Raw genomic sequence first — 16800 nt, 5'->3', positions numbered from 1 at the left:
GCCCCCGGATAGCCACCCCCAGTCAATTACCTCCTAGGACAACTACCCCTAGGACAACTCCCCCCGGGCAACTATCCTAAGGGGTAATCCACCTGGGGTAGTTGTGCGGGGGAGACTTGTCCTAGAGGGTAGTTGTGGGGGGGGGGGGGGGGGGGGGAGTTGTTGACTGGGGGTGGATGTCCAGGGGGTAGGTGTCCTAGAACCTGAATTCTACATGGCACTGTGTCATGGACCTCGGTTTCGAATGTTTAATTATTTTTTGTACTGCTGTTACGACTAATATTTCTAATAAATTGTCTATACCATAGTCATGATCATGATGATAGTCATTTTATACACGTACACAAATGATTTGAACCTGATAATTTCTATTTCTTTACTTTGTTTTGTTTCGGTTTTTTTTATACCGCTTTGATGTTTTGATGTAAACATTTTTTCATTGATATATATATATATTTTTTTTTTCTTTCCCATTTGCTATGTTTTCTTTATATATATAAATATATATTTTTGAATGCTTTTTTTTATATGATTGTATGGTTGATGTAAACATGCATTTTTAGTCTCTGGACTTTTTGACAAGTCGTGAATAAAACCTTATTTGAATCTTTAATCTTGAATCCTGGTGTTGATTACTTTGATTTCATTTGATTTCTGCATTTTTTTAACAAATATAATAACTTAATATCAAAGAACATGTAAACGTAAGGTATAATACAAAATATAAAAACTATAATAACTTTTGTCTTTTTTTTTCATTTTTTACATATGTACAAATAATAACGAGGCTTAATATTTCTATAACATATTATTATAAATTTAAAGTATTATCCAAGCTATCTGTTGAAAAGGTGAAGGAGACCGCAATCATAAGCGATGCTTGACTAGGATGGCGGCCTCAAAAAAATAATCTTAAGGTAAAACTTAAAATGAAATAGTGTTCATTCAAACGATCTTTGTGATCTTTGTGTAAGAGGCGATCTTAAAGGGCAAGTCCACTCCAAAAATAACTTACTCACAATAGAAGCAGAAAATGAAGACAAACCAATCAAAAAAGGTTTCTATTGAAAGTAAGTTATTTTTGGAGCGGACTTGCCCTTTGAGAGTAAGAGGTTTTTATAATCATAGTATACATTCTTATTAGAAATTTTTGAGGAGTGAAAATTGGTTTCAAAATATGCGTTCGATTCCAGTTCTGTCACGTTGGCAATGTGTTATGCATTCTTCAAAATCAGACAGACCTATTACAATAAATCTCCATTTTCTCTAAGAAAAGATTAATGCTAACGCTTATTTTTGTTGGTATTTCTTAGAAAAACTGATTCATAAGTGGTATTTGTGTGTGTATATTTGCGTGTGAACTTATTTTTTTTAAACAAACGTTTATCAATCAAATCTGCTTATAAATTTATTTACTCCTGGGCCCTGTATTACAAAGAGTTGATATCAATCGCTAGGCGCTTACGCAGCGGGGTGTTTTGGGGGTTGAACCCCCGCGCTCATTTTTGTTTATGTGTGTGATTTTTGATGAAACCCCCCCCCCTAATTTTTTTTTTTTTAATAATTTTTTTTTTAAATAACTAAATATCGGTCGGCCAAATTTGGACATTTCAAGGCCCCCCCCCCCCCCCGCTTATTCAGCGCATTCAGCTGGATTCGGCTGGCTGAGTCGTTGCGTTCTTGCCACTCATGCTCTCACTATTGGTCTCTCATTTACGATCTTTAGATAATATTTTTTCCTTCAGTAATGAACTATCCAACAAGGTAAATTCTGTAGATTTGTGACCACGATTTGCACGTCCCGTGAGAAACCAATGCCAGGAATGGTTAAATGAACTCGTGGCATGAACAGCCTGCCATAGTTAAGCTCGACCTAAAGTCAATCTTAGTGTTTGTGAAACACTCCCCAGCTACATCAGATTAATCCTTGATTTCAAGGAGATGATATCTGAATAAACAAAGAAGGGGTCTTTATTAATCATGGCCTAGCCGCCTTTTACATAGTAATTAGACGCCAGTATATACCTGCCGCAAAAAAAGACAAACTTATGTCGGCGAATATTTGATTAATGCGAAGTTATTTGCTTCTGTTCGTTTGAACTATTCGACTATTAAATTTCCTCGCTAATCTCTCCGACAACCCCCCCCCCCTTATTAAAAAAAATTTTCTCCACGCACTCCCTCCTCCCTACCACTTTCTCTGCATCATTTTGATATATAGACAGATTACGGTAGGATCGTTGCTATTTTTCTGAGAGTCAAATTTGTTGTGGAGATGATTAATGATATGTATTCCTCGACTTAAGTAAAGACTCATATTACTGTTACATCAAATTCCGTTGTTTAGTGGAAAAATTTGGGCAGTTTTTTAGGCAATACATCATACAACACATTTTTAGCAATGTCTATTTACATGTTTCAGTTTTACTTTACAGTTTCAGTTTATGTTTATGTTTCATAATACACATGAATGAATTTTACAATGTTTACATAAAATAAAAGGTACAAAGAACAAACATGAATTCTATTGTCAAATATAAGAAAAGAAGATACGTATCTCATATCTACTAAATTGCACGGAGTGTTGATTTGAAAAGAAAAGATTGAATGAAAGAAAAATTGAAAATATGGAGGGGTCAAAGGTCAAATTAAGCACCGCTTGTAAGTTATAGACACCACAGATATAGTCTTGGAAAATAAATGGTAGGCCAATGCATTCATGCATGAAACTAAATCACAGTGCGATATGCTACATGTAATTACATGTATTAAATTGAGAGGGGAAAAATGCTCGATTTTTATAAACTCTTTCAAGGTACTGCGTGGTTATGACGTGTTGCCAAAAATAGGACTTTGTAAATATTAATACAGGGCAAATATGCAAGTACAGGGATTTTTTTCCCCTATGATATATATATATGAGTATGACTCAAGAGCGACTTAAATAGGAAGCACAAAACTGGTAGGTATTGTGCAAATACCAAGCGCTGAAAAAGACTGTACATGCTTATTGTGTTAGAATACGTGTTAAGCGCGTTGCGGATAAAGAGTGGCGCATCGTTGGATTTTGCAGCCATTAATCGGAATAAAACAATGAGATTAGATTCAAAAGGGATATAATTTGATCCCGTTTTGCTCATGATCGCAACAGCGTATCCATATTGATAGCGACGCTTGTACTCGCCCGCGTGTGGATACTTACAAATCCACCTTTATTTTACATGACAGCAGCCATATGCCAAACTATGAGGCTTATATAGGCCTATAGTCTCCAGCACTTTCAGCTAGGAACGTCATTGAAAAAATGGACTGTCATTAAAATAATTATTTGCTGATTTGGGTAGCTGAAATTTCTCTCAGCCGCTTTGCCTTTTCGCCTGTCTATGATAGCTTGTGCTTGCGACATGGATGGAAATATGGAGGGAAAACGATCTATTGTTGGAATCGTCATTCAGGTATAGGCGTGAGTGCTCGGTGTGGATATTATGTACGATAATTATGTATTTTCATTGTAAGTCTATCAATGGTCTGAATGATTGCAGGTATATTTATAGCACGACCTGAGGTAATGTTTCTCTCAAATCATCGACCTAAGTGTATTAAATGGTTACCATGGTTACCAGGCAATGCATTGCTAGGAATGATTGCAGGGCATGCATGAAGATAATATACTTAATTAACTACACCATAGTATTATTATTAATAGTAGTAGTAGTAGTAGTAGTAGTAGTAATGGTGGTGGTATAGTAGTAGTAGTTGTAGTAGTAGCAGTAGTGGTGGTGATGGTGGTATAGTAGTAGTGGTAGTAGTAGTAGTAGTAGTAGAAGTATATAGTAGTAGTAGTAGTAGTAGTAGTAGTGGTAGTAGTAGTAGTAATGGTGGTGGTATAGTAGTAGTAGTTGTAGTAGAAGTAATGGTGGTGGTATAGTAGTAGTAGCAGTAGTGGTGGTGGTGGTAAAGTAGTAGTAGTAGTAGTAGTAGTAGAAGTAGTAGTAGTATAGTAGTAGTAGTAGTAGTAGTAGTAGCAGTAGTGGTGGTGGTCGTATAGTAGTAGTAGTACTACTACTACTACTACTACTAGTTGTGGTAGTATAGTAGTAGTAGTAGTAGTAGTAGTGGTGGTGGTGGTGGTGGTGGTGGTGGTGGTATAGTAGTAGTAGTAGTAGTAGTAGTACTACTAGTGGTGGTAGTATAGTAGTAGTAGTAGTAGTAGTAGTGGTGGTGGTGGTATAGTAGTAGTAGTAGTGGTGGTGGTAGTAGTAGTAGTAGTAGTAGTAGTAGAAGTATATAGTAGTAGTAGTAGTAGTAGTAGTAGTAGTAGTAAGTAGTAGTAGTAGTAGTAGTAGTAGTAGCATAGTAGTAGTATACATCACCATCATCATCATCGTCATCATTACCATCATCATCATCATTTTATCATCATTCATATCATTATTATCACTATGGAGATCGAGGGGCATGTAAAATTGAACGTGAAACAATTGAATGTGAAACATTTACGAGATGTCTAGCAACAACCCCAGGGCAAGAACAAACTGTACACAGTAACGCAATCACAATAGGCTTGCGTGACGCTAATGCTTTACGACAATAATATTTAGACCTGTCAAAAATCTAATGAAGAATAAAGTTGTACAGTGAAAAATGTCTATAAAGACCACCCAAGGGACACAAGACATAGTCTTTATAGTCAGGTGGTCTTTGTACAGGTTCCCAGTACATGATTCAATGAAAAACCATTTTCAAGCTAGGGAAACAAAGAATGTGGTCTTTGTAGACAGGTGGTCAATAAAGCAGGTTTGAATGAATATAATTACATGGACTCACATTTTTGTTGTTGACTGTCTGAAAACGGAATATTACAATTTCAATTATACTTCATTTCATGCATTATATTCCACATACTAAGAATCTTGCTCTACGATTGGTCAAAAGTAAATCACGTGATGAAAGATAGATCGCCCATTATTGATGGGAGAAGCAAAAAGTTCGTTACACTGTGTAGATAGTACTACTATCTACACAGTGCAACGCACTTTCACTGAAGATAGAGGTACTATCTACAAAGGGCAACGCACTTTCACTGAAGATTATCCAAAAGCGCACTAAAACAGGCGTAATTAAGCGCGCATTATATTACCAACGAGCGCAATTAAAACAAACACATGCGCGCACCGTACCCTCAAGGGGTTGGGTTAAACTAACCTTTTTGGTGTGAATTTGGGTATGGTGTCTTTTATATAGATGCATACACGTCCTTTTCTTTTTGTAGTTAAAATGTTTTAGATGTGGAATATAAAGCAAATAATCACCTTTTTAATTTTAGAATATGGCAAACTATCACTTCCTCGTCGATCATAATGTATACGCTATCTTTGTTACCTTTATTTATAATGTTTAGGTTCCTTGGACACCCTTCCTCCTTGCATGCATTATAATAACACTGGCTCCGGCCTTTCATTGTCAAGGTATGTAAATCCCGATTGCACTGACTACGATCCGACTACGATGTGACTACGATCTTACTACGATACAAATTTAGCAGAATTAGCAATAGCATTTGATACGAATATTCGCCCATGTAAAATCTAAGGGTGGTTTTCTCGAAAGCGGACTAACTTTAGTCCATGGTTTAATCCAGCGATTAAGTATGAAATGCCAAGTGTCCATATGAATATATTTTTGATTAAATTAATATGTCCCTAAATTATCATGGTAAAATAACGATATCATAGTTATATTGTTGTTTATTAATTATGTTATTATATTTTATTTTAATTTATTGTTAAATTAAACTATTCAAAAACATATTCATATATGGACACTTTGCATTCCATACTTAGTCGGTGGATTAAACCATGGACTAAAGTTAGTTCGCTTTCGAGAATACCACCCATAATAACGAAGGATCTGACTAATCATTATGATCTTTAAGCAAATATAAATTCCAAGGGATTTCAAGCTTCCTTGGAGGAGGAATAGCTAAATCGGCGGAGAATCGTAGTGACATCATACCAATAGTGCGGTTGTCTACGATTGAAAGGCGATACGGCTTTCATTCTGACTGGAATGCTTAAATGAAGTACAATTCCGGCCGTTAGTATTCTTATCATTATTTAGAACCTTAAGAAAAGATGGTAATGTTGATTTAGATTTCGAGATCTATAATAATTGGCATTCCTGTAAAGTCGGATCACAGTTGGATCGCAGGAGGATTGTATAATGAGCGGCAGGCTTAGCCATAGTAACCATAGTACAGACACCTTATCAAAATTCAATATTTTAATATTAGCCTTACAATATTACTGCTTGATTAAAATTAAAAATGATTAATTGCCCAGATGCTCTTTGGTAATGGCTTATCAATGTCGTGAATTTATATAGTTTTATTCCATTTTTTTTTCTTCAAGTTTAGAATGTCGCAAAGATTGGTAATTTTTAGGGAATCCAATAATGATATGGTATGAATTCATTCAGCTTCATTAATTCCTCAATTATGACTGTTCAATCTCTTACTATACCACAGAAGATCAGTGAGTTTCTACAATCAGATTTTTATTTTGCCCTCCTTCTTTCATCCTTTCTACTTTATTTCAAAGCGTCCTGTCCTAGTGGTTCGATTGGCCGACTGGAATACTGCTACACACTCCATAGTGAGCCGTTGTCATGGCGACTCGCAGGGTCGCAATGTGGCTTTGATGGCGGTTTCTTGACCTCCATAGTGAACAGACAGGAGAATGACTTTCTTGTAGGTAAGGTGATGTTCAACTTTTTTGGGGGGTCTGCTGCTGGGAGCTTCGACAAGTAACATTTAGGCGTAAGAGGGGAAATGTATGTAATATTAAAAGGACAAGGAGGAGAAGAGGGCAGGATGCGGAGAAGTGTGAGGAGGAGTAGAAGCGGAGGAGGAAGAAGAGTAGGAGGAGGGGCAGGAGGGGGAGGAGGATGAGCAGTAGTAGTAGTAATACTAGTGGTTGTAGTATTGGTAGTAGTATAGTAGTAGTAACAGCTGCAGTAACACGAGTAATAGTTATATGAATAATCATTTAAATTATTTTACACTTTGACTCCTCTTAAAGACGACGGAGTGTACGTCATTAATTTTCAACATACATACATAGGCCGTAATCAGGTTACATACCAATATGAAATATCCTTCAAGTTTGCGATTACTCAAATCGTGAAAGTTTGAATTCATCATTTTACAAGTTATTCTTAATGATTTTAAACTTTACTTATTAAACACCAACTATAATGTATACGCATCATAAAAACGAACGAATAAAGATAAAATAAATCAATACAAATATATATTTGTTGGGATCTTCTCAATTAGAATCCTTCGGAAACCTGACAAGTTTAGCATGGATAGGAATGGACTCGAGAGGGCGCTGGTTAGATGGGTCAAGTTCTCAGCTTTTTTACAATAAGTAAGTCGATGTGTGTAATTTAGTGTTTACTTCTCATGTATTACTATCTTAAAGGTAATACTAAGTTATTGAATTGTAAATAATAAACTCTTTATGTTGTATAGCTCCCTCTCAAGGTCAAGATATTAATTAAGCTATGAAACTATGGTTCTTGACTGACATCGACTGATTAGCTATTCCCGTGTTGAAATTATATATCACAAGTACATATTCTGAGATTTTCATGGTCGCAGCTATTGTTGTAGGGCCGTAGGCGCTATTCGAAATTTATCAAAATTTACCGGGAGCACCGGGAAATTGTTATATTAAATTTTTCTCGAAAGCAGAAGTGTTTTAGGGGCTACATTTTCTAGTACTCATAATACATCCACAGGGGCATCCAAATATATCAAAATTGTAAAGAATCACCATCCACCCAATTTTCAAAATTTCCCAAAACTTTGTATTACCTTTAAAGCAAATCTTGAGCTCTGGTATGGGAAACGTATTCTGAGAGAAGATTGCTATGATTTTTTCTGGATTGTTTATCCTGCCGTAAATTGGTTTTTCATATTGCTCCGGTTGTCTCATTTTCGCTTGCTGGACGTATATAGTAGACGACAATTGGCGGATTAGACGACACTTGGTAGTGAATTTGTATGTGAGATTGCTTTGCTAAATATAAAATACAAGAACTTTTTCCATATCTTTAAACTATCATTGATATCTGATAATTAAACAGTTATTAAAATGAACCTACCAAATTACATAATACAATGAAATACTTGACTTAAAGTAGGGGAGTTTGATGTGGTGCATAATTGCACCCCTCTGTAAATAATCGAATATTCATGTTTTTGATTACCTCGGCAAAATGTTTGCTTATCTTCAATGGAAAAATTACGGTGGGGGTTGGTTGAAATGGACATAATGGACCGATCAGAACTGATCTATTATAATTCATGCTTCTTATCCTTCGTGTGCTTGACCTAAAACCTTACAATCGCTTGGCTAACTGAGTCCCAAGTTCGACTTGTTTCACATGTGTTATATAGGCAATGGCGAGCTTGCAACCTATTTTGATCAAATTACGGTGGGTGAACTTTCAAAAGTCAATGAGACATGAGGGTTCCATTGAAAGGGCTAGTGATAACGTACGTCGGGGTGGTTTTTGGTAAAATTCTATTTACTATATTGACCAGAAGTCAAGTTTATCGTTGAATGCAGAGGAGTGGAAAACGACTTGTAGGAGGCGTATCAGGGATTCTTTGGAGTTGAATCCACTCCACATTATAGTGGAGTCCACTCGATAGTAGTGATTGAATCACTCTGTTTAGAGTGGATTTAAATATTTTGGATTCCACTCCAAACAAAGTGATCCCTATTTCCACTCCAGTACATTTCCACAAAATTTTCTTGTAATAATTTTATCATGTGTATAGTGTATATGTATATGTATAGTTACCAAGAAAAAATGAATTATGTACCTGCATTTTGTTGATACTTTATGAATAATATATGAAATACCTTTGTTTATCTTTTTGTTGGAAATGAAATCAATATGAATTGAATAAATATGAATTGGATTGACTTGAGAGTATTTTTCAAGTGAAATCACTGAAATGACAATTCCCTCTTATGATCACATTCCATTGCTAATTAGTTTGGATACCTTTCTATAGAATCACAGGTCTCTCCATTAGAAAAAAATATATTAAACTAGTTAGCTAACAATGTCATGTAATATAAACATTGCGGTGAAATTATCCGTTTACGGAATACACATTTCCCTATCTTTTTGTTTAAATACCTAGTCTAATATAGATAGGATTGGTTTTAGGTCTCCTATTCTCTATTTTCTTAGACTCTGATCATGTTTTACATATTCTATGGGCGAATATACACTGTTAACGACAGTGAAGAATGACGAATTGTATTTCTTTATTATCTATTTGTACAGCTTTAGATATGAGACGTTAAACACACATAGTTGTCCAGTGATTGACCTGGACAGAAACGGAAGATGGAACGTCTCAAGCTGTCTAGATTCTAGACTCGACTTTATCTGCAAGAAGAATAAAGGTTTGTTCTGAATATCTGCAAGATCTCCTCACCATAAAGCAATCCCATTACTCACTCCATCCTTCTGCCTCTACCATCCTAGAAGTCCCCAGAACCCGAACCACCCATTATGGGGACCGTGCATTTGTGCATGCTGCACCAAGTGCACCAAGCTGCTAGTGACATTCGAAACATTCAGGCCCGAATTCACAAAGCAAGGTTTGAGCTCAGACCAAGGTTTGACCTCAAACCTCCTTTTGTTTCGCCAAACCTCCTTTTGTTATTTACAAACCTGGTTTGTAAATAACAAAGGGAGGTTTGGCGAAACAAATGGAGGTTTGAGCTCAAACCTTGGTCTGAGCTCAAACCTTGCTTTGTGAATTCGGGCCTCAATGCCTAGAAACCTTTCAGAAACATGTTAAAACGGTTTTATTTACCCAGAGTTACAAATGATATAATGTTGTTAACATTCTGCAGAGAGAGATTTGTGTATTTTGTTTTGTATAGCGCCTTGAGTAAGTTATTAGATAAGTGCGCTTCATGAATATTTATCATTATTATTGTTATTATTATTATTATTAATATCTTGGAATGACCTCATTCCGACCTGTCCGAAAATATCAAGATATCCTTATTTCATTTGGTGATTGCACCTGATAACAATAATGATGATGCAGACATTTACAATGTTTGGCATATATCTACCCATTGTGCTCAAGGCGCTTACAATAAACAGATTAAATGTAATAACAAAATACTCTGAAAGTGCTTTAAAAAAACACTTGTTTTTAAAGCCCCACTGCACTACTGATAGCTATTTGCGCCCTCTATATAGCAAATAATGCCTAATTGGAGACCATTATTCCCCAAAGGTCCAATTTTTTTCTTATGTTAATGGTGGGCTTGATTTGATGATGTAACCACCTGTCGGTGACCATGCAGGGTGGTATAATCCCTCCTGGCAAACAAGTGCAGATAGCCAATACGTTTTTTTTAGGTTTTCTCTCCAAGTAATCTACAGTTTTACAATTTTCCTAGTACAAAAATGACGACGACAACAACAACATAAACACAATCAAGGTAGTATATAAAAAAGGAATTACTTTGGACGTAGGCGATACAATTCAAATCGAATAGCATACGGAACTGCAAAGGAGTGTCGAAGAAATTTGGGCAAATTCAAGCCAAATTGTCTCATAAGTTACACACCACATCTAATATTCTATTTGTATATCCAATCATTGTATCCAGTTCGCTTGCGATGGATCTTAAAAAAGACCAAATATGAAGTAATCGGTTATAATTGATGTCAATCTATGTTCATAACTTCACAATGCTTAGTAACATTATAGGACAGATCACCTATAGGACTTGCCTACCATCCATTTTCAAAACGATCATAATACAAACATATTTAGCTATATATACAAATATAGTTCTGATTCAAATATATTGTCATGTATTTAAGTTGTGGGGTAGTAAATAAAACGTCTTGAATTTCACAAAACGATATGGAAAGGTTATGACCTTTAGGAAAATTGTTTTCGATAACGTAGAAAACATGCTACAAACACACCAATGTTTGGTAACTATTCCAAAAAAACATTGGTAGAAAGGTCACATGCATTGTCCATTTTTACCTAATGTTGGTTTGAACTACTCCATTTTCTCAAGCTGGTGTAAATACGTTTCTACCCAATATTGGGTAAATTTTACCCCCTACTTCCTTTTGCGAAACATAGCTTTTAGCATACCTGTTCCCAATTGATTAGGTTGTGTTTGGTAACATGGTTACTGATTTTAACTGTTTTGTCTATTTAATTTCATTTATTAGCATGCCCTGCTGTTTTTTCTTAACATTACAGATGTTTCGGGTGGAAGAGACTCTCCTGCTCCTACAAACGGCGACGATGAAGAAGAAGTGGAGGGATCATCAGGAAAGTCTAATACCACACTCAAAACTGTGCTCACGTGGATTGGCGTCACCGTGGCCCTCGTGGTCATCGCTAGTTGCTCGGCAGGAAATGGCGCGGTGGGAAAGTGTTTTTGTAGCTGCTTTATCGATATGCTGGCTGGATTGTGTGGCTGCATAATCAAAATTCCGACTCGTTTGTGCGGGTGGATATATGAATGGTTATGCGTTATAGGACTTGCAATCCAGGTATGCTTTTATCGATGTCTAAGGTGTGGAGGCTTGTGCAAAAGGCAACAGGAAGGAACGGAAAGGGCGGAAAGTATATCATCCTATGAGTATGATCCTGAACCTCGAGGAGCGTTAAATTGCTTTTATCGATGTCTAAAGTGTGCAGGGCTGTGCAAAAGGCGACAGGAAGGAACGGAAAGTGTGTCATCCAGTGATCCTGAAATTCGAGAAGCGTTAAATTGGCCTCCGCTAGCCGAAACAGGACCGGAGGATCAATCACGAGCCACGCCATCAGCGCCGGCAGAGCCACACACAGACCCGCCTCCAGCGTATGGGGACGTCACATCTAATCGTCCGCAAAGTACGCCAACAGCTCCACCGCCGTCACCGCCTCCTGACAACAGAATTGCGCCTCCGTCCTATGACGCAGCTTTGGATCCAACTTTTGATATTCGACCTACAAACATTAGAGATGAGACGACAGCAACCCCATCCTACGAGTCAGTAGCTAGATCTTAAAGCAGTTTATAATAATTTGATAATTTCATAGATTTTAGTGGACGTCTCATCCTAGAGATGGTATAGTTCCTCCAGGGGGGTGTTTCACAAAGATCCTAAGTTGAACTTATCTCTAAGTTGGACTTCAAAATTATGGAAAGCCGTTAGCATCTTTGAAAATATTTAGTAAAAAAAGTTATTTAAAAACGCATAAAATGTTGATTCAAATCATTCATACTTTGTATTTTCAAGGAGATTTCAAGTTCTAGATGTGAAGTTTATGAAAAGTCTAAAATACTTAATTTTGTGCCTTTGAATATATTTAATTTTAAGGCTACGAAAGGCTCTTCATAATATTTAAGTCCAACTTAGAGTTAAGTTCAACTTAGGATCTTTGCGAATCACCCCCAGGACCTATACGGTTCGTTCGAGCTTCCTTTACTCTTTAGGAGAGGAGATCAACTTTCTGGGGAGTTATATTATTATTATTATGGATCACTTCACTGGCGTGGAAAGCCACTTTCAAAGAGTAATTCAGCCAATAGCTGGAGTGGAATCCACTATTTTTTTGGAGTGGATTTAATTCTGAAGGAAGTGTTCCCAAAAATTATGACTCGTCAAAAAGTGGATTCTACTTATCATGCATCAAGAGAGTAGAATCTTCCAAAGATGAACTAGAGGCTAAAGATCGAGGACCGTCTTTGGCCCACAAAAGACTTCCAAACATTGGGGTCCCACTACTTAAAGTGACTCGGTTACATTGCCTCAGGTTCTCAAACAGAATCCTGGATTTAGCTCATGCTGCAATCACATTATAAGGCCAGTCAGGAATCCCAATCCCATGACTTTTATAAGCCGATCGCCTGTCTGACTATCAAGATATTTATGATTGGAAATCGAAATTTCATTTTTCGTTTTCCTAACGGTTTTTATAACACTACAGTCTATTGGGGGAAATGAGTGTGGTAAAACCGGTCCCTCAAAGATTTCTACTTTTTTGAGGCACTTCATGATCATTTTGAAGCGCAATTTTGTTCAGGGCTTCAATATTACATATCACAGACACTGCTGACACGTAGGGCCATGTATCTCAGATTTAACATTGTTAAAAGATGCCTTTAATCTATTCCAAATCTGGCTTTGAGTTCTCGAAGTTTGTCTTAGATGTAATTGTATAACTCAAAGTTAATTGCAATCAGCCAAAATCCACCAAGAGACGTTGCGATCCTCCATGCATGGGAGCACTGTGGTACATGTACATTGTTCAAGGGACTACTCTCATACCAGAGGTCCTGTGTTTTGCCACATATTGGGGACTTTTAGATTTGCACGTCGACATAGTGGACTGCTACGTGTGACGTCCTTTTAAGACACTAAACGGATGTCACCCGTAGCAGTCCACTATATGTCGACGTGCAAATCTTAAAGTCCCTATTCTTTCATCTCTAGTATCCATGTGTACGTTGGTACCTGGGCCCTGCTTCATGTAACATGTTAACAATAACACTAGTGCTAAATTTCTATGACCAATATTCTCTTAGCCAATTAAATGTATCGATTTCAGTAGCTTATAACAGCTATTGTTACTTGTTACTGATAACAAGTTTGATGAAACAGGGCCCTGGGAATTGCTATAAAGTATAAAGAAATAACACTGCAGAATTGATGTAATATTTCATGTTATAACTGTTCGATTTAATTGGACACTTTGCTGTCGTTGTCTCATAGAGGCCATATACCAAAGGTAATATTCCTAATGAAATGTCTGATTTAAAACCGAAATTTATGAAAATCAATTACCCCTACCGTTCCCTTTCTTTTACTAGTGTTAAGAAGAAGAACATTTCTTCAAAAAATAATGAGCAGGTAGAAAGTACTATGGCAATTCCAATTTTACAAAATAAACAGCACAATTGCAATTACTCATGATCAAGTTAATTTTACATTCTTAAATTGACGAAATGTTTATATCAACAAAAGTGCAAAGATTCGGCTCGCTTGTAACCGTTGATGGCTTTCAAAATTAATGTTCCTTTCTCCTTAACATCTTAAAGTGTTTCTTGTGCTTACGATCATGTTCCATTTAATTAATGTATATCTTGTCTTTGTTATGTGCATTCTGCCGATTACACACTTGTATTCTTCATGGCACCGCCCGTCATGGACCTGGCTTTTAAATGTGTAATTCTTTGTTTATTGTTGTTACGACTACCATTTCGAATAAGGGCGAGACAGCTTTTATCTCATTAATCTTCCTAAATTGTCTGTACCATAGTCATGATCGTGATGGTAGTCATGTTTCGAGCATTTATATACATTCACGAATGATGTCAACCTGATAACTTCCATTTCTTTACTTCGAGGGTTCAGTGACACAAAGACGTAACTCCTTATTTTGCAAAAATGTGTATTTGATATCAAAACGTTCAGATAAATGTGGGCTTTCCACTTAACACAAATACTTAACTCCACCCAACACCCCGATTGGAGTCAATGGCTAGTGAAGCATAGACTTAACTCCTGAAGGCCCAAGTGCTCAGTGACACCTAAACCACTTTTTCTCAAAATGGCCAAAATGGAGTTACGTTTTTGTTTCACTGACCCCTCTACTTGTTGTTGAGAACTTAAGAGTAAGAGGCTTTTATAAACATAGTATACATTCTTATTTAAAACATGTTGTGGAGTGAAAATTGGTTTCAAAATATGCGTTCAATTCCAGTTCTGTCATGTTGGCAATGTGTTATGCATTGTTCAAAGTCAGACAGACCTATCACAATAAATCTGCATTTTCTCTACAATAATATTAATGCTAACGGTTAGTTTTGTTAGTATTTCTTAGAAAAGCTGAATCATAATGTATGTAGTATTTCAGTGTGTCTGCCTCTGTGTGAACTAAATATGACAGGTGCCGCTTTTACCCTTAATAAGTGCATTTCCTCTTCTTAGAAGAGCACCTTTTCATTTCTGATGAGTGCCCCTTTTGAGGTATGAAAAATGCCATTTGATTAGTTTGCAGATTGCTTTTTCATTTACTTTCATTTTTGAATACATAATAAAGTTAGTATACATTAAAATGTCTTGGACAGTTCTAATAATAAGTATCTCTTTTACTTTCTCAGATACCCTTTTACTATTTAATAAGTGCTCCCTGTTTTGAGTTGTGTCCCAAAGGCGAAGGAACTTACGAGAAAATAAGAAATTATTGATATTTTTGTAAACGACAAACGGGGGAATTGTCTATGACTATGTCATTGTCCAAATCCACTGACCAAGCTGATTTGCACAGATTTAGTGAGCTTATATCAGTTTAAACATTCGGAACTCTCTCATTTTTATTACTAAGGTTGGATTGCCCTTTTATGCGACGGTTGCACAAAAGCTCTTTCAACGTCAGACTGAATTTGAAGTAAATCTCAACATTTATTTGTACAGCAAAATGAACTATTGCGATACCTCATAAAAGTGTGGATGGCTCTTGTGTTGTTGTAAGTTTTAACATATCCAGAAAACAGAAAAATGATCTAGTACGGAGAAAGATTCAAACATCTTACTAAATTTTGAGGAGGATGACATAACGACTCGCTCACGATAAACAATATTATCTGCCTAAGAATCCGGAGTACATTTCATATATAACAGTGGTACAACTATGTTTCACAAGCTCCCTCTCGAGTTAAAACTGCTGGCCGTTTTTCCTTTTTAAACACGTCCCCCCCCCCCCCCCCCACCCATTTTGAAAAATAGCCCGACTGTCAGGTATAATTTACCGAGCGGCCATTTTGAGTGGCCATTTTGAAAGAAAAAAAAGGGCCTCCTCCTGTCTATTTATCAAAAAATAGGACGCTAAACATTTTTTTTTAAAATTTGAACTTATAGCACAGTGCAAACAAAATCAACTGCCAGTAACCGATGTCTATTGCTTAATAATAACCAAAAGTTAAAATATAACAACCAGCATTGCATGATTATCTTTGTGTATAGCGATTTCTTAAGTGCAGAATAACATACATGTACATTTAAAAAGTCATGATCGTTATAGCAACTTTCACATTTCCAAGTCTGTTAGATGAGCAAGTATGAGCAATGGCACGAGTAGAAAGGTACATGAAATACATAATTACATAGCGACAAAGATTAAATTAAATACGAATATAGGGATATAAGAACATTCTGGAAAGAACAGCATTCCTGATGGACACTAATGCATACTCTGTCCAACATAACAAGGATGCATAATGAAAGGTAAAGCCCATCTGACATCACGTTGATAAAGAAAGTGTGAGAAACGGGGAATAAATCTAAAACAATAAGATACATTAATGTAATTCTAAAGCTTTTAAGTCCCCTATAAATGAGCAATTCTAAATGCGATTGCCTCTGCATTTGTTCTTTGTCGTAAATGTCCCCAAAATATCTTATTTAAAAAAAAAAGTTTTGATAATAGTGTATTTTTTTTTTCAAACACAGGGGGACCCATGAGAACATGTTTACAATTTCAAATTTCGGCAACAGCTTTGACAAAGAACATTGCTGGGTGATGTTTATTTAAACGTTTAGTACAAGGCCAACATAGAGTAGCTGAAAACTCACACATTTTTAGAATTGTCAATTTATAAAGACCAATTTTTCTAATGTTTCTGCATTCATTAAAGTTAGTGAGGTTCCTTTCTAATACACACCATTTAATTT

The 16800-nt window shown here is 36.3% G+C and overlaps 1 protein-coding gene across 1 annotated transcript; it reads left to right on the top strand.

Annotated features, from left to right (window-relative positions):
• Nucleotides 1-2925: 2925 nt before the first annotated feature.
• LOC105440084 lies at nt 2926-12252 on the top strand. Its single transcript, XM_030985277.1, has 6 exons — nt 2926-3455; nt 5402-5468; nt 6600-6752; nt 7337-7430; nt 9370-9491; nt 11336-12252. The coding sequence occupies exons 1-6, from the start codon at nt 3384-3386 to the stop codon at nt 12130-12132; spliced, it is 1305 nt and encodes a 434-aa protein (XP_030841137.1). The 5' UTR covers nt 2926-3383; the 3' UTR covers nt 12133-12252.
• Nucleotides 12253-16800: the final 4548 nt, after the last annotated feature.

The sequence above is a fragment of the Strongylocentrotus purpuratus genome, unplaced genomic scaffold (assembly GCF_000002235.5).
Source record: "Strongylocentrotus purpuratus isolate Spur 01 unplaced genomic scaffold, Spur_5.0 spur5_contig_835, whole genome shotgun sequence".
NCBI lineage: Eukaryota > Metazoa > Echinodermata > Echinoidea > Camarodonta > Strongylocentrotidae > Strongylocentrotus > Strongylocentrotus purpuratus.
This window is presented reverse-complemented; position numbering and strand designations above follow the sequence as displayed.

Bases quoted from the DNA above. Each gene is read 5' to 3' on its own strand.
- LOC105440084 (XM_030985277.1), top strand. From the start codon at position 3,384: ATGATAGCTTGTGCTTGCGACATGGATGGAAATATGGAGGGAAAACGA. The intron at 3,456-5,401 runs GTATAGGCGTGA...TATAATGTTTAG, and splicing joins TTGTTGGAATCGTCATTCAG to GTTCCTTGGACACCCTTCCT. The intron at 5,469-6,599 runs GTATGTAAATCC...TTTATTTCAAAG, and splicing joins TCCGGCCTTTCATTGTCAAG to CGTCCTGTCCTAGTGGTTCG.